This window comes from Rhinatrema bivittatum, chromosome 5, assembly GCF_901001135.1.
Source record: "Rhinatrema bivittatum chromosome 5, aRhiBiv1.1, whole genome shotgun sequence".
Taxonomy (NCBI): Eukaryota; Metazoa; Chordata; class Amphibia; order Gymnophiona; family Rhinatrematidae; genus Rhinatrema; species Rhinatrema bivittatum.
This window is the reverse complement of record NC_042619.1, coordinates 376,123,446-376,143,887: the sequence shown is the minus strand read 5'-3', so window position 1 is coordinate 376,143,887 and position 20,442 is coordinate 376,123,446. Positions and strand designations below refer to the sequence as shown.

The window sequence follows — 20,442 nt, the reverse complement described above, 5'->3', positions numbered from 1 at the left end:
TGTTAGATGCAGGTAAATGGGCTTTTTAAAATTGCTACGATAGTACGTTACATTTTCATTTTCCTTTGAAAATTAGCTCCATAATGCAGAGGCAACAAAATTTTCATTTCTGTGTACTCCATTTTTAAACACAAATTAGAATATTTTTAAAGGGCAATTTCTATCTGTTCACTTTGAGGCAAGGTCTGAGGGTAAAGTAGAATGACACACATACTTTTAGCCATATTGAAGGGCAATTTTCAGACAGTCAATTTACCTGCATAAATGGTTTTGAAAATTATCTTCTGTTAAGTCTTACTTTTTTTTTTTTTTTAAATAAAGATGGACTTGTTTTTATTCGGAAACATTTCCCACATGGATTCTTGCTCCCATTGTCATTCTGCTCTCAAGTTACTTTTAGGGTAATAGCTAGTAAAATGAAACACCAACATAACTTGAAAACAAAGTTTGGTTTTTGTCATAATTCATTCTCTACACTTTTAGTTTGAGGTTTTTTTTGTTGTTTTTTTTTACAATTGAAATATTTGCTGTGCTACTGTAGGAGGAAATCAGGGAAGAGGAGAATAGTCTCTCTTTAAAAGCACAATTGCTATAGAACAGTTGTTTTTTTTGCTCGGTGTCCGACTCATTTTCATATCTGGTGAAAATCTTAATATGCTATCATTAATCAAGCAGTTCAACATAGAGACACAAAAGTAATTTTGATCTCCTGAAGAAGAATGTTTATCCGAAACATTGGGTCATAATTAAAGATTGCACAGGCTAAGACCAAATAGGTCTGTCTGTGTGCACAAGCGCCCAAAATTCATTGCTGCTGCCTTCGAATACAGCATACTCAAGATACATTTAATTACTAGTACTTTTTACTTGCAAAAGAAAATATTAAGAAATCTTTCACTATTGATGGTTTACAATTTCAACAGTGGGACACATTACTTTGACCAATGATTATACTTTAATCTATCAGGAACTCGAAAATATTCATGCCTGAAAAGTGCAATATGAAGGTCACCCACAACTTTTAAATCGTGAATCATGTTACATTTTCCAAGATATTATACCTTGAGTGAGATTGCAATTGTGTGTTATATATTCTATTCTTTCACTTTTTGGTTCATTAAATATATTAAAAAGCACCATTCCAAGTACAGATCCCTAAGGCACTCCACTGTTACCTTTTTCCATTGTGAAGACAGACCATTTAATCTGTTTCCTGTCTTTTAACCAGTTTGCAATCTACAAAAGGACATAACCTCCTATCCCATGACTTTTTAGTTTTCTTAGAAGCCTCTCGTGAGGGACATTGTCAAACAACTTCCAAAAATTCAAATACACCACATCTACTGGTTCACTTGTGTCAAGTTTATTCACCCCTTCAAAAAAAAAAATGTAGGAGATTTGTGAGGCAAGACTTCTCTTGGGTAAATCTATTTTGTTTATGTCCCATTAAACCATGTCTTTCTAAATGTTTTGTGATTTTATTCTTTATAACAGTTTCTGTGATTTTTCACAGCACTGAAGTCAGGCTCACTGGTCTATAGTTTCCTGTATCACCCCTGGAGCCCTTTTTAAATATTGGGGTTACATTGGCCACCTTCCAGTTTTCAGGTACAATGGATGATTTTAATGATAGGGTACAAGTTACTTGTAATAGGTCTGAAATTTCATTTTTTAGTTCTTTTAGAACTCTGGGGTGTATACAATCTGGTCCAGGTGATTTAATACTCTTCAGTTTGTCAGTCTGTATTAAAACTCTCAGGTTCACCGTGATTCATCTGAATCATAACCCTTGAAAACTGTTTCTGGAATGTGTATCTCCCCAACAACCTCTTCAGTAAACATCGAAGCAAAGAATTTCTTTAGTTTTTCCATAATACCCTTATCTTCCCAAGGTGCCCCTTTAAGCCCTCAATCATCTAACAGTCCAACCGACTCCCTCACAGGTTTTCTGCTTCAGATATATATTTTATTAAAGTTTTTATTATGAGTTTTTGCCTCAGTGGTCAACTTCTTTTCAAATTCTCTCTTAACTTATCTTATCAATGTTTTATATTTAACTTGCCAATGCTTATGCTTTATAATATTTTCTTCTGCTGGACCCTTCCAATTTTTGAAGGATTTTTTTTTTTCTAAAATAGCCTTTTACCTCACTTTTTAATCATGCTGGAAATTGTTTGGCCTTCCTCCCACCTTTCTTAATGCATGGAATACATCTGGATTGCGCTTCTAAGACTGTTAAAAAAAATAAAATAAAATGTACACTCAACCTTTGTAGCTGCACGTTTGTGGTGGGATCACCAAGCTGTCTCACCACCATTACCCCTCTCACCAATTCCTGCACTCCACTGAGAATTAAATCTAAATTGTTCCCTCTCTCATTGGTTCCTGAACCAATTGCTCCATAAAACTATTATTTATTCCATCCAGGAAGTTTCTCTCTCTAAATGTGTCCTGATGTTACACTTACTCAGCCAATATCGGGGCTATTGAAATATCCCATTATTACTGCACTTTCAATGTGGTTAGCTTCCCTAATTTCTCTTAGCATTTCACTGTCTGTCTCATCATGGATGGTAGCATACTCCTGTTGCTATACTTTTCTCCAACTCACAAGTGATTTCTACCCATAAAGATTCAATTGCTTGCTGAAACTTCATCTTGCCCTGACAATCTGATGCTTTACACAAGCCTTACCCAGTTAATTTAATAGTTTCATGCCATCTTAAACTTTGTCTTCAGACTCCATTCCCTTACGGTTCTATGACTACTGATTTCATCTGCTATTTGGCTTTTGACTAACAGAATAAGGCAGAGGCAGCAGAAGTACAACATCCAAAATCAGGACCATGCTCCTCCATTATTATTGCTTCTCGAGTAATGAAGGCAGTATTTACAAATCTGATTCTGCAGTATCATGTCCTAGATTCCCTGAATCACAGGATAATAAATAACTAGTGAAGGAAGATGCCCCTAGTCAGTAGCCTCTTAACCTCCAGTGAGAAGGTAGAGGAAGCAGATTACACTGACAAGGCAGGGCATCAAATTATACACAGGAAAGGGGAAGACCAACCCTAATACTGAACCAACTCTTTTCACCTGATACTATACCGAAACATCAGGCCTTCTCCAGGGATTTCCTCTGGTTTCTCCATGCCTAGGGTTTTGTACCAATTTGGTTGGTGCCCTTTGCCTCATTTGGAGCCTTTGGGTGTTCTTGCCATTTTGGGTGTCTTCTTTCACCTCATAATGCTTTGGTGTCTTCATGCCACTCTCTATGTTGTTTTGACCCTCTGTCACTGCTGTAGGGGCTTTCCTGCCTCTTTTGGTGCTTGGTTTCCCTTTCATGGTGCCTTGAGCTCTTCATGTCACACTTAGTCTTGCTTTGCCTCTCTCATACAGCCTTGCGGGGGTTCGTGGCACTGTTGGTACTCTTTGCCCAAATTTTGGAGCCTTGGGGTGTTCTGCTTTGCTCCTCTGATGGTGCCTTGGAGAACTCCTGCCAATGCTTGTACCATTTTGCCACATTGTGGATCCTTGGGCTGTTCATGCCACGTTGACAGGCTTGTTGCATTGGCATGCCTTCACCCTTCTGATGAGGTCTATCCACCAGTTTCATTAGAAATTATTAGAAAACCTAAATCTGGGAGCCCTAGACAGATTGCATTGCTTCCCCCATTGTCTGTAAAGGGAAACAAATGAAGAAACAGATTTTTTTTCAAATTAAAACAAAGCAAACAAATGACTGTGACCTATGAAAACCTATGGAAACCGACCTGATTTGATATTAAATAAATGAAACGAGTAAACAAACTGAAATTAACTTTTTAGCCCTGCACATGTGTTCTGATTCATCCATCTTGCTGAACCAGTTCCAGTTTTCCTGCTGCTGGTTTCTCAGATTTCAGTTGTCATTTTTTAAGCCGCAAAATAACGGAAAACAAGTCCGCTATCATAATGTGCCACACCATGGCCCTAATACTCGAATTTTTCATTCTGCCATTTAAAGCAAAGGAAAAGGGTAAGGGAAATGAGGGATACAACTGGACCCAGAGCATATGTGGATTAAATATTTTGGATCCAAAAAGGTATAATTTGATGCTACTGAGTGATTTTGCTTCCTAAATCATTTCTAATAATCTCAGTTTGTAAGTCACCAAGGCACAAATTCCACAAAAATAACTTTAAAGAGACTCATTCAAATGGCTGCATATCAAGAGATATTCAGCAAATGGCAATTATTTCTCATTCTGCAAAAAGAAAAGAAAAGCTGTTAAGGTCTAGGCCACAGACATGTACTCTTGTGCAGAACTGAGATGTGCACAGGAGACGACTCAGAAGTCTAGCAAGAAAATAATTCTTTGAAAGTGAAAGACAAAATCTTTAAGATTCTGATTGTTCTGGTATTTAGTTCCTTCTTGCTGCATGAAGATTTTTTTTCTAATCTCTTTCCTCTTAGCCATTTCCACTATTATGAAATTAAGTAAATCAAGGTTCTGAATGGGCGATTTATTTTAGAACCATAGACAGGTTATTTATTGAGATATATATATATATAGATATATATATAGTAATTTAGAGCCATATAAAACTTTCCAGCAGATTTTTGTTGACCTTTGCAGACATTTTCAAATCTGTTAATAAAAATGTGGCTCAGATACCCTAGTATAACTATCTCAGTCGATTTTTCTCAGGTAGCAAGCGGAGCCTTGCGCAAGACTCCAGCACCACAAGTGTCGTCCCCCGCCCCCCTTGGCAAAGCTGAATGAGGCAGAGCATCAGGACACCTGAAACTGGCTGAACTCGGTGCTTGGTTTCAGCTCTCGGTCCCAGTGTTTCGTATGCCAGCCCTATCCCCTTCACTCTTCATCGCCTAGTACATCATCAATGTCCGTGCAATATGCATGAGAGTCTTGTTATGCCTTTCCTGACATGCAAAATCGTTCTTCTGACTAGAGATGTGCAAATGCTCAAAAAAAAAAAAAATAGGCTTGAAAAAAATCTGCAGATGTTTCCATAAAATTTTTAACCCCACTAAATTTTTCAGATGACTTTGAATAGAATTCTCAGATGTTGTTGAATCTTCAGAAATTTACTTGGGCTCTACGATTTCAGTAGTTTTTGGATTGGCCTCAGATTGTTCTTTTCTTTGGCGGGTAGGGGAAGGAATCATTTTTATTTCCCCCCTCCAGATTTTCTCCAGATCCATCTGTAAAAAGTCAATGGACTTTCCTGTCAGACAAGTCAGGCTGAGTGCTTCACACATCTCTACTCCTGATATCACCAGCATCTGGAATCAGGCAGGAGGAGAGCTCTGAACATCTGTTATAATGTTTTTCTATTGTAATTAAAATTTTGCTATATACCGCTTTGGGAGGTCCATATGGGTCAGGGAGGCAGTTAACAAGAACTTTTAAATAAAATGAATAAAAATTGCAACTCAAATTAAGGACAAGAAACAAAGCACACTTCGAAACACAATCAATCATTTCACTGCCTCATGCCACTATACTCAAACATATTTGTGTGTACCAAGTGTGCGGGAAACTGGGATACATGATAGTAAGAGAGCAGTGATGGGGATAGAAACAAGTGAACAATCCTAATCTAACTAAAATAACATTTCTTCGTAGAAAACTGGTACCATGAAAGATAAGAAAACTCACAAAAGAACCCCCAAAAAATTAAAAATCCAACATAGCCACATTTCGGCATGTTGCTTGCATCACTGGTGAATTTATAAAATATTTGTTTAAAAAAAAAAAAGTCTTACTGGAAAATCTTCCATATCGTCACAAGAAATAGTGATCAAGGTCTTACGTCCACCATAACTGATGATTGTTTTATAAGTTCATGATCTAGTTGTCAGATGCCTGGTGTATCCAGTAATGCTGGAGGGTAACCATCGAGAAGGTGGCGTTCCTAAGTAGTACTGTAATAGCATTGGAACACAGACTCTGCTCAGATTCCCAGTAGACATTGAGATATTCACATCTGAACTGAACTGCGATACCAGTGTCCTGTCTGCAGGCAGTAGCAACGGTATATTGTGTTGCTGGCAAACAGTACCACCATCTTGGTACTATAGGGGTGACTATTGCTGTGCTCACTACTTCAGGAAACGCAAACCTGTCAAACGTCCACATACTGGGGGTAGAATTAGAGGGGTTGCTCTACCCCCTGGAAAAATTACTGCTTCTGATCCCTGTCAGGCTACGGGGAAAACCACGTGACACCTGCAGTTTTGTAGCCCAGTAGCTGACCAAAAGATGAGGTAGAAATGAAATTATGAATATGGCCTTGCCAAATGCAGACTGGTTCACATGGGGGTAGGCAATTTTCAAAACATCCTAGAACATGCTAAGATGGTAAAAATGAAAGTTTAAAATTATAACAAAACAAATTTTCGGTGTTTCTATGTTATTTTAAAATGACAATATATCTCTACTCTAATTTAGATTAATTGTAACGAAGGGCTTTCAATATAAATAGTATAAAAGGTAAAATATGTCCTTTCTATTTGATTTGACTAAAATTCAAGTTTCATATGACTATGACGTCTAGATCTCTTTCTTGGGTAGTAGCACCTAATATGGAACCTAACTGTGTAATTATAGCATGGGTTATTTTTCCCTATATGCAGCACCTTGCACTTGTCCACATTAAATTTCTTCTGCCATTTAGATGCCCAATTTTCCAGCCTCACAAGGTCTTCCTGCAATTTATCACAATCTGCTTGTGATTTTAACTACTCTGAACAATTTTGTATCATCTGCAAATTTGATTACCTCACTTGTATTTCTTTCCAGATCATTTATAAATATATTAAAAAGTAAGTGTCCCAGTACAGATCCCTGAGGCACTCCACTGCCCACTCCCTTCCATTGATTCCTATGGAGGTTTGCTCTAGAAGTGTTTGACAGCATTCAAACAAGACAGTGTGGTGGATGAAGTGTAAAAGCAATATTGCTTCTTGCCCTTAGTTCAAGCTGAAATCAAGTTTGGCCCAATCATTGTGCTTCCTTTATCCAGTTCCAGACATTAGTGCCATCAGAAGAGTAACACTGCATATAAGGTCAGCAAGGCTACTATGTTTTATGAGAGAGTTGGGGCCAGTCTAAAAACCCAAATATTGGGACTTACATGGCTTTACTAAGATACACAAGCCCTTTAATCCATTTTTTTTTTAATATGGGATGAAATTAATTGTTCAAATCAAGGAACAAATAAGTAATTTAATCAAACCCAAAATTAGTCAGATTCTCTCTCTCCTTCTTTCTCTAGGTATGAAGATGTGCAAGAGTGACCATAGTTTTATGGATATTTATTTTAACTGAATCATTTAAAGGTTTGTGTTGATTAGAAATGCTATACACCATATTCCTTAAAATATTAGCCTTCCAAAGCTATCAGGAGGCCCGTGATTCTTCAGTAACTGCAAATTGAGAATGACTGTCTTTAACATCCTGATCTGCTTCCTTAGAAGCATCCGAGGTTCATTCATATGCATACCTTAGCACACAGACATAGTGTCCAGAGTCATCCATTGCTGCTGGAACAAACCAAAGCGAATCTTCTCGCGCCTGCATCCTAGATTCCACTTCAGGGATTGGAATTTTAGAGTCGTTTTTATACCAGGTCAGATGAAGGCTGAGGTTGGAACCTTTGTTGAGTTTCAAGTGTTGATATCGGAAGATGGGACATTTCAGCACGGTGGGTTCTCCTTGTTGGACACAGTAGTTTTTAAAGTGCACGAAACTCTCCTGGCACTTTTCTAAAGCAACCACAGAAGTTCTTTTGTTATCTTTTTGTTCAAAAGATAAGATAAACATTCATTCAACAGAAAAAAAAAAACTTTAAAAACTCGTTTTTTTTTTTCTTTCAAAGACGTTCCATTCAGTTTTAATAGATCTTGGTTCTCGTGTAAGTCCTCTTACCTGTCTTGTTCAAGCGATGAACTCTGAAAGCAGCTGTATCCTGAAGATATATGCTGACTGCAGCAAATAGGAAGCACAGTGTTCTCTTTTAGTTGAAATAGGAAATGGAGAAAAAAAACAAAACAAACAGCTCTTTAAACATGCAGATGCAAGAAACATCCCCCAAAGACATCAAATGCTATTACAAATATGCCATAATTGTATATACTATGAGGAGGTAATGTATGTTTCTCTGCCTCCAACTTTAAGATTTCCCCTTATGACTTGATATTTTAAGCACGTTCCGCCTTCTCAGCATTCTCAGAATTATATCCTATCAATACCTCTTTTACCTCTCACTTTTTCCCTGTCCCTGCCAATAAGCAAGCGAGCCCTTATATTCATTCTTGAAATGTCTGCTTCCTACATGTCTTATTGCTCCAACAACTGGGTTATTCAGCCACCCTGTTGAACTTGATACCATGGCTCATCCTCCATCATCCGACTTCTCCTACATCGAGCTCCTCTTCTGTCAAGCCTAAGCTCATAGAATGCCTAGAGATATAATTGAGAATAAAGTTGCCTAGATCCATGGGCAAAATCAGGGCTAATTTTGCTGGCTTCAGGCCAAGTCTGATTTGCAGAAAAATAGAAGAAATCATGAGTAATGGATGAGGCATAGCTGTAAACATGTGATGTACAATCACAGCACAATGAACCTAAAATAAGTGGAACTTATTTTACATTTGTGTGGATGATGCATCTTAAATTACTCATAAGCTATATAATCATGAAAAAATTAATTCTATTTCAAGTTGAACCATTCTGTTACACTGTTTATACAGAAGTAACTATCCAAGGTGAAGGTTAACAGTGCAAGTGGCACTGATTGTGCCATTATACTTCACCATACTATGTTGTACTGCTGATCTATATTGATCTTGTTTAATGAGCACTATAAATGAATATTGTAATATTGACTACTCTGGGGAAAGGTCAAGATAATATTTTCATACTTTTAACTTTATTACATTTTTAATTTTTACAAATAATTAACATTGCACAGAAATACGAGCATATTACATTAATCGAAAAACAAATAATTCAAGAAAAATTCTCTTTAGTCCACAAAAAAAAAAAGAAAAAGAAATATGAGGAGCAGCAAATAGGAGAGAGAAAAAAGGAACTCCATTAAAAAAAACAAAACAAATTAACTGCTACAGCACAATTTATCCTGCGAACACTTAACTTCTAATTAGCTGGCCTTGCTAAGGGTCTTGAAGCCATAATAGTTTTCCTAGAATTTACAAAAATTTGCAACTGTTCTTGAACAAAAAAGATACAACTATCACCACACAATTTCACAACATTTACAAGGGTATCTTAATGTAAAAATAGCGCCTAAAGCCAAGAACTCCTGTGTAATGTGAGAAAGCCCTTGAGTATTATAAGAGAGATCCAGATACCAGAATCCATAAACAAAACATTTATATTTCTAAAGAAACTCCACAACAAAACTGAGATCAGATTCCTAAAAAAAAAATAAATAATAATATCATTAAAGTAATTCTTTAAAAAATTTCAAAATTAGAGGATACTAGGAAAGATGAAAACTCTAAGGTTTCTGCTGGCCTCTGCCGATTCCCAGAGGACAAGAAACAAGCTTTATTCAAAGGAGGAACAGTTTCTAGAGGGATCTTTAATTCCTCAAGAAAATATCTCTTTAAGGTAACTCAAGAGGATTCACCGACCACCCTAGGAAAGTTAAGAAATTTTAAATGGAGATGGCGTAATTGGTTTTCAACAAATTCCACCTCTCTCCTTAATAATCACTGTTTGAATATTTTGTGAAGAAATATCTTGCTCCATCAAGGAAAATCTCTCCTGAGATTGATTATTCAAAGCTTCACAAGCAGAAATATGCGTTATCTAAATGGTAAGAAGCAGCGTCATCTTTAGCAGAGCAATTGACAGAAGCCAAAACAATAGAGGCCACCAAGTTCCATAGTGCATCCAGCGTAACCACCACAGGATTAGAGGGGATCGAATTTGCCATTGAAAGTTGCAAAGGTGGTCTTCATACATGTTAATATATTCATTTTTTACATTTAAACTGAATTTTTGTACTATGCTATGAACTGCATTTTTAGGTACTGAATTTTGTGAATTGTATTTTAAATTTGTTGTAACCTTTGGGTTTGATAAGGTTGGATATCGGTGTACTAGCTAGATATTCAAGGTATTTTAATAGCATTATAGTTTGGAAGAGAAGATTTCAAAAGAGGTGGCTGAAAAAAAAAATAGGGGCAAACAGATTTGCATTCAAAAAGCATATCATGGGAACAAATATCTGCCCAAACTAAATCAAATGCAGAACAGCAAAGGCAGAAGCAGGAAAAAAAAAAGATAGCTATGGTCCGCTATAGGTAGAATATAAACATTTCAAAGAAAGAAAAAAAAGAAAGGTAATAAGTTTTATTCCAGATATGTCTGAATAAAAGATGAGCAGAGGTGAGCCTACAAGGCACAGGAGAAAAGGAGGAATATGTGGAAAATGACAAGGAAAGGATGGAAATACTTTTGTTTAGATTTCACTGAATTACTGATTAGAGGAGGACAGGAGATTGTCGGTAGTGGTAAATATGGTAGTGGGAAGATGCCACACCATTTACAGTACTTCTACTATTTTATCATTTCTATAGTGCTGTTAGATATACACAGTTATGTACAGATATACAGGAGAGAAAGTCCCTGCTCCATGGAACTTATAACTTAGTCAAGGCAAACATTCATGACAAGCAAGAGTCTAACAAGAGTGTATTTTTCACAGAGAAGTGCTTAGGATTTAAAAGCAGCTTCAAAGAAGTTGAATTTTTAAACTGGATTTGAAAACGGCCAGAGGGGGAGCATAACGCAATGAGTCAGCAAGGCTATTCCAGCATTCGGTACAGCAAGGTAGAAAATGAAGTCAGGAACTGGAGGAGCAGGAAAAGGGCACAGATAAGAGTGACTTTCTCGATGAACAGGGTTCACGAGGAAGGGCATAGGGAAACAGAACAGAAGATAGGTAAGGAGGAGCCACAGAGTGAATGCAATTATAAGTGAGTAAGAGAAGCTTGAACACTATGTAGTAGTGGACAGGGAGCCAATGTACTGACTTGAGAAGAGGGGGTTACATGGTAATAATGATGTTAAAGTTAAGTCATGCAGTCAGATTTTTAATAGATTGCAGTGGAGATGATTCATCAGGAGGTCCACAAAGAGCTAGAAGCAAGAGGTGATAAGAATAGATGAACGTTCTACTTGCATGCGTAGAAAAGAAAGGTCACATTTTAGAGAGGTTATAGAGGAAGAAAAGACATGCTTTAGCAGGTTCTGGATGTGCAGACAGAAGGGAAGAAGGAGGCATAAAAAATGACCCCAAAGTTATGGGCAGAGGATATCGGGAGGATGAGTATACCATCCACAGAGACAGAAAAAGAAGGGAAGCGGGTTTGAAAAGGCAAACCAGAACTTCTGTCTTGGTTAAGTTTAAGATGGCAGTGGGATATCCAGGAGATGATGTCAGACAAGAAGGCTGAAATTTGGGACTGGATTTGTGGTACAATTTCTGGTGCAGAGAGGTAGATCTGGCAGTCAGCATAAAAGTGGTACTGAAAGCCATGGAAGAAGATCAGAGCACAGAAGGAAGAACTGTTGAGAAAAAAGAGAAGAGGGCCAAAAACAGGCACACCAGCAAGTTGCAGAATAGTAATAGAGGGAGAACCACCAGAGGATAAAGTAAAAGTATGATAGGAGAGGTAAGAAGAACACCAGGATAAAGCAGAATCCCAAAATCCAATAGTGAGTACAATGTGTCAAGGAGCAGATAGTGATCAACAGTATCAAAAACAACAGATAAGTCAAGGTCAATGAGTACTGAGTAAAAGCATTTGGCCACAAAGAGGTCACTGGAAACTTTGGTGAGAGCAGTTTCTGTGGAATATAGAGGGGGAAAACCAGACTGGAGCAGATCCAGAATTCCTTGAACAAAAGAAAATCAAGACAGTGGAGATGAACAGCACATTCAAGAAGTTTAAATGCAAAGCAGAAGGGAGATGGGATGATCATTAGCAAGGACAGGTAGGGTCCCAGTGATGATTTTTTGAGGAGCAGTATGACCAAAGCATGCTTGAAGCAAGAGGGAACAGTCAAAAAGGCAAGTGATAAATTGAGAATGTAACAGATGGAGGGGACAATTGCATGGGAAATAGGACTGAGAAGCCAGGTGGAAAAGGGTCAGAGAAATAAGCAGTGAGCTTGGAGGAAATAAGATGGGCAGTTTCCTCTCTATGATTTCTCAAAAAAATATAGTAGGAGCCAAAAGAAGGGGAGGTGATCTGGTATTCATGATCAATCTTGTCAATCTTTTCATGGAAAAAGTTAACCATAGCCTTGGCGGAGAGTGAAAAGAGGATGGAGGCAGAGGCAGTTTGAGGGAGGTGAGGGAGACAGAGATATGGCAGATGAAGGAAAAGGTGTTCGTCAGATGGACAAAATAATCTTGCTTGGCATGCATGACAACAGACCAGAAGGTGGTGAACATCAACTTGAAATTAATCAAGTCATGCTTGTTCTTTCTGAATTGATTGTAAAGCCTGTTGCTAAATTATTATTCATTGTAAACCGAGGTGATGTTTGAAACGTTCCGCGGTATATAAAAAACCTTTAAATAAATAAATAAAGGCAGCATGGGACTGGGATTTTCAGCTGGAATGGTTTTGTAGAGAAAGCATAGAAATGTAGAAAGCAAACTCTGGAGGTGAGCCAAGATCGGGTTTGGCATGCCACACAGGATGGGGAGGGGTGGAGGAAGAGTATAGTCTTCTAAAGAACTGACTTATCAACAGAATCTAACAAGGGTGTAGAAGAGAGTATTGAGATGAAGAGTATTAGAGAGAATGCTGTAGTCCATAGCCTGGATATTCCTAAAGATGTTAGTGGTGATTGGATGAGACTGCGAGAGAGGGTGATTAAAAGTGAAAGTTATCAAATGATGATCAAAGTAGTGAATAACAAAAGTGGAGAAGCTCGAAAGACTACAGTAGGAAGCAAGGATTAGGTCAAAATAGTGGGCATACTAGTGAGTGCGAGCAGTAAAGAATAGTCCGAGGTCAAATGAAGAGATTAAGGTGAGGAACGTTGATGCAAAAGAGTCAGAGGGGTCAACATGGAGGTTAAAGCCCCCAAGAATAAGGGTAAGAGAAAATGGATTGAGAAAGATGGAAAGCCATGAATCAAAGTCAGCAAGGTGGAGAGAGACTTTTCAGAAGGATGATAGATGACAGGAATAATAGAAAGGGTTTACATGGAAATAGCAGAACTGAAAAATGGACAGAGCTATAGGGCCTGGTGAGATATATCCTATGATATTAGGAAGGCACAGAGAGATTCTAGCATAATTGTTTTTTACTAGGCCTTTGAAGACAAGGCTACGCTCATAAAAGTGGTAATGGGGAGGAGGATGTAGACTACAAGCTAATTAATCTGACCTCTGTGGTTGGAAAATCAATGGAATCTTTACTGAAGGAAAGGATAGTGAAGTGTCTTGAATAAGTGGGTTGCAGGATTCAAGGCAGCCTTATTTTACCCAAAGGAGACCATGTTAAAAAAAAAAAAATCAGACATTTTCTGATTAGGTAACCAGAAAATTAGATCAAAACTGGACATGATGTACTTGCATTTCAGCAAAGCATTTGATACTACTCCATATAAGAGGTTAATATACTGAGCAGCCTGGGTGGGGGATGGCCAAGGTGGTGGACTAGATTAGCAACTGGTTGAGTGATGGACAGCAGAGGGTCATAGTAAAGGGATTTCACTCTCAGGAAAGAAAAGTGGTTTGCGGAGTGCCTCAGTGAACTGTCCTGGGACTGATTCTGTTTAACATCTTTGTGGGCAGTATTGTGGAAGGGTTAGAAGGAAACGTCTGTCTTCAGATGATGTTAAAATCTGTAACAGAGTGGATGCGTCCGAATGAGTAAACAGAATAAAAAATGATCTAAGAAAGCTCAAGGAGTGATTGAGTTCAAGGCAGTTAAGATTCAATGCAAGAAATGTAGAGTCATGCATTTGGGTTGTGAAAATCCAAGGGAACAGTACATAAGGGATGAGATACTGATGTGCATCAACTAGAAGAGAGAGCTTGGGCGATAGTGTCTGATGATCTCAAGGTCGCAAAATTATGTGATAAGGTGGTGGCATAACCAAAATGACACTAGGGTATATAGGGAGAGGCATAATCAGCAAAAAAAAATAAAAAAATAAGGTGATGGTGAGACCTCACTGAGAATATTGTATACAATTTTGGAGATCATACTTCCAAAGAGATAAGGACAAGCTGAAGGCAGTCTGCTCAAAATGTCACATGAAATGATACTTAAACACCTTAATATATATGCTCTAGAGGAGAGAAAATGAAAAGAGAGGAAAGGTCAATGAACTATGAGTCATTCAAATACCTGAAAATTATTAATAATGCATAAGTAAACCTTTTTCAACGGAAAGGAAATTCTAGAACTAGGAGTCATGATAAGAAGCTCCAAAGTGGTAGGCTTGGGAATATCACTAACTTTTTTCATGGTGGATGCATAGAATGCACCAGATGCACCTTGGAGCAGGCAGTGGAAGCTAAAACAGCAAGAGGATAAACCCAGGTGGTCCTTGGTGGCAGAAAAATGAAGCGCCTATGATAGAATGATTTAGTGACACTACAGGTCATGGAGGTAGACTGTCCATACCAGCAGACTATGAGGTATTGCAAAGATTTGTGGTGGAGGAATTCTGCTAGAGAGCAGAAGGCTGAGCCCGAGAAGGATACAGCAGACCAGTGGAAGTCAGTTTCTATCTGTAGCCAAGAAGCAAGTGATAGCAAATTGAGCTGAATTAGCACCAAAAGGGCTTAAGTGCATTAGATGCGAATAAGCAGAATGAGATGGAATCAATTGACAACCACTTTAATGCACAAGGAGAGAATCTTACTTTCTCTACAGCTCATTCTGATTCACCTAGAAGGCAACAACCTTATATCCTTGCAAGGGAGTTGAGCTCTTAGTAATGACTTAGAAAAGGCCTGGATAACTGTTTTACTCCCCTATTCTAGGATTGTCTGGTAAGACATCATCCTGAGGAGAGTATGGAGTCATGCAACAGGAATGATGTGTGTATATATATATATATATATATATATATATATTACACACACACACACACATACACACATATATACATACACCAAATTCTGCAAACAAAAGGCAAAACCTATGTAGCAAACCTGCCATACTTTAATAGCACTAACTCTCTGGACTCAACAGCAACACTTCCTGACAAAGGGCAACACTGCAAATATTACTACAGGCCCCAGAACACCAATACACCAGTCAGACTGCTAGGCATCCATACACAGATACTACATACTAGCAGAATCCCTCACCTCAGTCACATGTGTAAGACATAGAACAACCCTTACCTAATACAAAATAAGGGAACAAAAATTAGAAATAGAAGCATGCAGACAAAAACTGAAAGTGAAACCCCAAATAGCCAGACTCTGTATACAATGCAACACCAGAGAAAGAGAAACAGATGCATTTACTCCTGAACTGAGCAGAACACAAAGATATAAGAAATGTACATTGCATAGCTAATACATTCCAATCTCTAAAAACTGAAAATATTTTCTTTTCTCTCTTTGGGGTCTAGCTTTTTTATTTTTTACATTTGTTTAGTCCCGGTCTCTCTCCTGTTCTCTCCTGTGTTCTTTTTCAGGATCTCCTTTCCCTTTTTCATTTCTTCTCTCTCCTGTATTCTTCCATTCCTTACAATTTTTGCCTTTCATTTTTTTTTTATTTCTCTCTTCTCTGCCTCTATCCATTGATAGCTAAATTTCAATTCCCTTTCTTCCTCTATTTAACCTCTCATCCTCAGTTTCCCTTTTTTTCACACCTCACCTACTACCAGCTTTCCATCTCCCATTTTCACCCCTACCCAGTCCTCCCATTCCCACTCCTGTCTTCTATTCGTCTCCTCCCCAACTCTCCTCCCTCTATCTTCCATTGCCTCACATAACCTCAACCAGCTCTAGTTCCTTCCCCTTCACTCATTCACTCCCTGGCCTTCAGCATATTCTGTATCTTACCTCCTACCCAGCCTCCTATTACCCCTCTTTCCTGGCCTCCTTAGCCCTATTCCCACCCCATTCACATTCCCCCACACCACCATTATTTCTTTTTACCACTTCTCACCCTCTCTCCAGGTCATAGATACCATCTATCAACCCCACCACACCCTTCAGCCTCCTTCTCTTAACCCATCACACACACTCTGCTCATACCCATCCTAATGCTGAGTCCCTACTTTTCCCCCAAACCCCTGCTTTGTCTTTCCATTCTACCTCCAAGTCCCCACTGAGTGTCCCGGCTCTCCCAGACTCTCTCCAAACTTTCACTGCTCTCTCCCCACTAATCCCATTCTTCCCCTGTTGTCCCCCAGTCCCTGCTCTCCCTCCTAGTCCCCAAGTCACTGTTCTTCTCCTGCTCTCCCAGTTCCCAAGTCCTACTCTTCCCCTGCCTTCCACCCCCAGTCCCTGAGTCCCTGCTCTCCCCCACACCCTGTTCCCGAGTCCATCTTCTTCCAGATTCCTACCTAGTCCCCCGTCCCTGCTCTCTCAGCCAGTCCCCACATCCCCATTTACTGTCCCCATTCTTCACCTGCTCTTCCCCCTCCCCTAGCAGTCATGTGCCATTTGTACCCTGCTCAAGCCCTTGCCCAACCAATTTCTGAGTCCCTGCTCCCCTGCAGTCCCCCCCTAATCTCCAAGTCCTTGCACTCCTAGACCTACCCAGTCCCTGAGTCCCTCTGCTCTCCCCCCCCCCCCCCCCCCCCCCCCGTTGAAATCCCAGAGTTCCTGGTCTCTCACACTCCAAGTCCTCACTCTTCCAGATTCCCACCGGGTTCCCAATCCCCATTCTTCCCCTGACTTCCTTTTCTGATTCCTCATTCCTCCCCTGCTCTCCCCCCTTCCCTGTTAGTCTCAAGTCCCATTTTTACCCTGCTCTGGCCCCCTCTCCCAAACAATTTCCAAGTCCCTTCTCTTCCCCAAATCCCAAATTCCTGATCTTGTTCTTCTCCCTTCCCAAGGAGTTCCTCACAAACCAGCAGCCTGCCACCCCCAACCCAGTGCAACTTGGGCTCCTGCTTCTGGCTTGGGGCTTCTTCCATTTTGAAATTCACTATTTGAACAACACAGGCCCCAGGCAGTTCAAAAAGTAGATGTCTGAACCGCGCGGGTCTCTGTAAATGCAAGTGCCCCAAGGTTGAAACAACTCATGTTTCAAGAAGGAAGTGACCCCAAGTCAGAAGCAGGTACTGCAGCTGAACCCTCTTACAGCTGCTGGCCAAGGTTGGGGGGGGGGGGAGGGGCAAAGGGGTGGCAAGTGATATGGGAGGGATGCATTTGCCCTCCTTTAGCAATACCTCTGTATCAGGAGGATCTAGGAAGCTGGATGTTCAAGACAGACATGGGAAGGAAGGAATATTAAAAGCAAACTAAATAGGGAATCTTGTGTGCTTATCTACACAGGATGGGAAAGTACTAAAGAGGAAGATAGCAAAAGCTGTTCTGGATCGGAAGTGATGTCTTATAAGAGGTCACACACCATGGATGGCAGCTGGGCTATATCCTTATCTATATGGACAGAAATGGCTGGGCACATGGATGGGCCAGTTGGTCTTTATCTGCCAGCATCTTTTATGTTACTACGTATGTGTAAGGATAGTTTTAGGAAAGCTAGTTAGCTTTGTAAGTCGAATAGACAGCTATGGATCAGAACAGAAGCTAATGATTGATAAGTATGAATCAATATATTGCTACAAAGATTGTACAAAGGGATGACACTATTACCATTTGTTCCCTCATTCCTGAGACTTCCTGGCACCAATGTGCTGATAGAACAGGGATGGCCCCAAGGAACATCTGAGGCCATGATATTTGGCATTTCTTTATCATCTGGGAAGATCAAATGCTAAAGACTAACACAAATACCAATGAGCTGATAATGAGTTATAATAATTGATGTCTTTTACCAAATGGAAGATCAAAGAACTGGTACTGAAATGCCTTTGAAATACCTAACTTGCAGAGAGATATATAAAGCATAGCATTTGGTTATTCTAATTGGATGAGCTGAGAGGAACAGAGAGTGAATAGCTGGTTCTTTTTAGAGTCTATGAGCCTGTAAAAGTCCTCCAGATTTCTTATGAATGCTGGCTTATATGAGGAGGGCATATAAGAGAGGTGTTTGTTCTTTTGTTCTTTATTATTAGTTGATTAATGTGTTTGTCTGTCTCCTATTTACCTGTATTGATTTATGTACAGCTTACTGTGATACTGTATTCAATATTGATATTACTTTGCTAATTTATTATCCATATATTCACAATTTAGTATGCTGTTTTGTTTTGCAATATTTGTTTCTGTGGATTCTATGATATAATATACCTCACACACCCACCATGCACAATGATTCTGCTTGTCATATTCTGTTTCTACATTAACTCTGCTTCACCAACGTACACCATCATATTAATTTCACAATGTTAAGATATTTAACTATTTATGCCAACATAGTGCACAAACCATGTACCAAATGAATAATATATATGGCATATGATTGCTGGTGATATTGCATTGGTCTCTACTCATTAATGAGATCTCATGGAGCATTCATGTTTTTATTACACTCCATTTGATGAAGTGGTTCCATCTAATTTAATAACAAAAATATCCCCAAAATGTAAAGAATATCAGGGTAAAGTTTATGCAGATTTTTAAAGAGAAACAAAAAAGGTATATGTTTGTTTATATATTTACAAGCCGTTAAGCCCGTTAAAACGGGCTACATTACATTTTGTTTTCAGTCCATTTTCTAACACAGCACCCTTCTACACTTTTTCTCCCTCTCTCGCCCTTCCCCTCGTTCACTCCTCCCCTTTCCTCCACTCAGTCTCACTCACCCTCTGTCCCCCACTGCCTTCTTCCCCTCACTCTCACCTCCCTCCCACTTCCCTCAGTCACTCCCACCTCTCTCCCCTTCCCTCAGTCACTCCCCACCCTCTCTCAATCCCATCCCCTCCCCCTCAGCCCTCCTCCACTCCCTTTTTCTCTGCTCCACAACTTCTTACCCTTCCACTTACTCACATCCCTGTCTCTCACCTCTCCCTCATTCTCCCTCTCCCCCTTCCACTTACTCACATCCCTGTCTCTCACCTCTCCCTCATTCTCCCCCTTCCATCCCTGACTCTCACCTCTCCCTCATTCTCCCTCTCCCCTCACTCTTCCCCACCCCCTACCTCCCTCCCACACACTCCCTCCCACACACTCCCTCCCTCCCTCTCACTCAGTCCCTCCCCCTCACTCAGTCCCTCCCTCCCAGTCCCTCCCCCTCACTCAGTCCCTCCCACTCTCTCTCTCCGTCCCTCCCACTCAGTCTGTCCCTCCCCCCTCCCTCGCTACTGGCCGCTGCCGCCCGCCGCTGCCGCCACCATGTTTTTTTTTTCCTGACGCTGCCCGCACATGCGCAGTAGAGCTGCTCTCTACTGCGCATTTGCGGCACGGTCAAGCGTCGTTTATCTAGTTAGATAAGTGGAGCTTTGTAAAAGTTAGATGCACTGCGCTAGTTGCCACTATAGGTATGCAAAGTCTCAAGACAATCACAAGCATCCGCTGCAAATACTTGACCAAAGAATTAGCAAGCAAATAATGCAAGTAACAAATTATGATGATTTCATTGTGTACAAATATCAAGTGTACATATTTGATATCTAGTGAGAGGTTTTCCTGTGTGTTCTGTTCCCATCAATACATTGGGACAATTTTGACGCACGTGTATTTACATAACTTTTGTCTTAAAATTCATGTTAGTCATTTTCATCCATGAAAGATATGCTAGGAATAATTAGTGACTAACGATGACTAGTGAAGCAGTTCTGATAAAATTGTTTTAGATAATTCAAGTAACAAATACAATCATTAGGCCTCTCCTGCTTTCATCCCATTGTGTCATTTTATTTCCATTATTTATTTATTTAACATTTTTTTATATACCGAGGTTTTGGTAACAATGTTACCAATCACTCCGGTTTACATATAACTTAGGGATGACATAACACAAGTGTCTTACATATAACAAGGAAAAGAAGAGCTGGGAGAATAATTAAATAAATTAGATTAAATTGCTTAAAGCATTAAGAGAAACAACATTTTAACTTAATGAAATCTAACATACTAGCAGCTAGGATCGGTAGAGTGACAAGTACGGTAGTCAGTCTTAGGCAGGAGGAGATTGTATTTGTTCTGGGGATATTAGGTGGTAGGATACATGATGTGTTGCCCAAGACGGAAGAGTGATAGTGAAGTCGAAATCAGTCGTATGCTTGGGTGAAAAGCCAAGTCTTGAGTCTTTTTTTGAAGATTATTGGGCATTGTTCGAGC

The 20,442-nt window shown here is 39.6% G+C and overlaps 1 protein-coding gene across 2 annotated transcripts in view; it reads right to left on the bottom strand.

Annotated features, from left to right (window-relative positions):
- Window positions 1-20,442, bottom strand: part of IL1R2 (interleukin 1 receptor type 2) — a 146,155-nt gene that overhangs the window by 124,545 nt on the left and 1,168 nt on the right. For both annotated transcript variants that reach the window (XM_029604816.1, XM_029604815.1), the window contains exons 2-3: window positions 7,935-8,019; window positions 7,510-7,771 (exon numbers count right to left, since the gene is read on the bottom strand). In XM_029604816.1, the coding sequence (XP_029460676.1) occupies window positions 7,510-7,771; window positions 7,935-8,019 (347 nt within the window). The remainder of the gene's footprint in view (window positions 1-7,509; window positions 7,772-7,934; window positions 8,020-20,442) is intronic.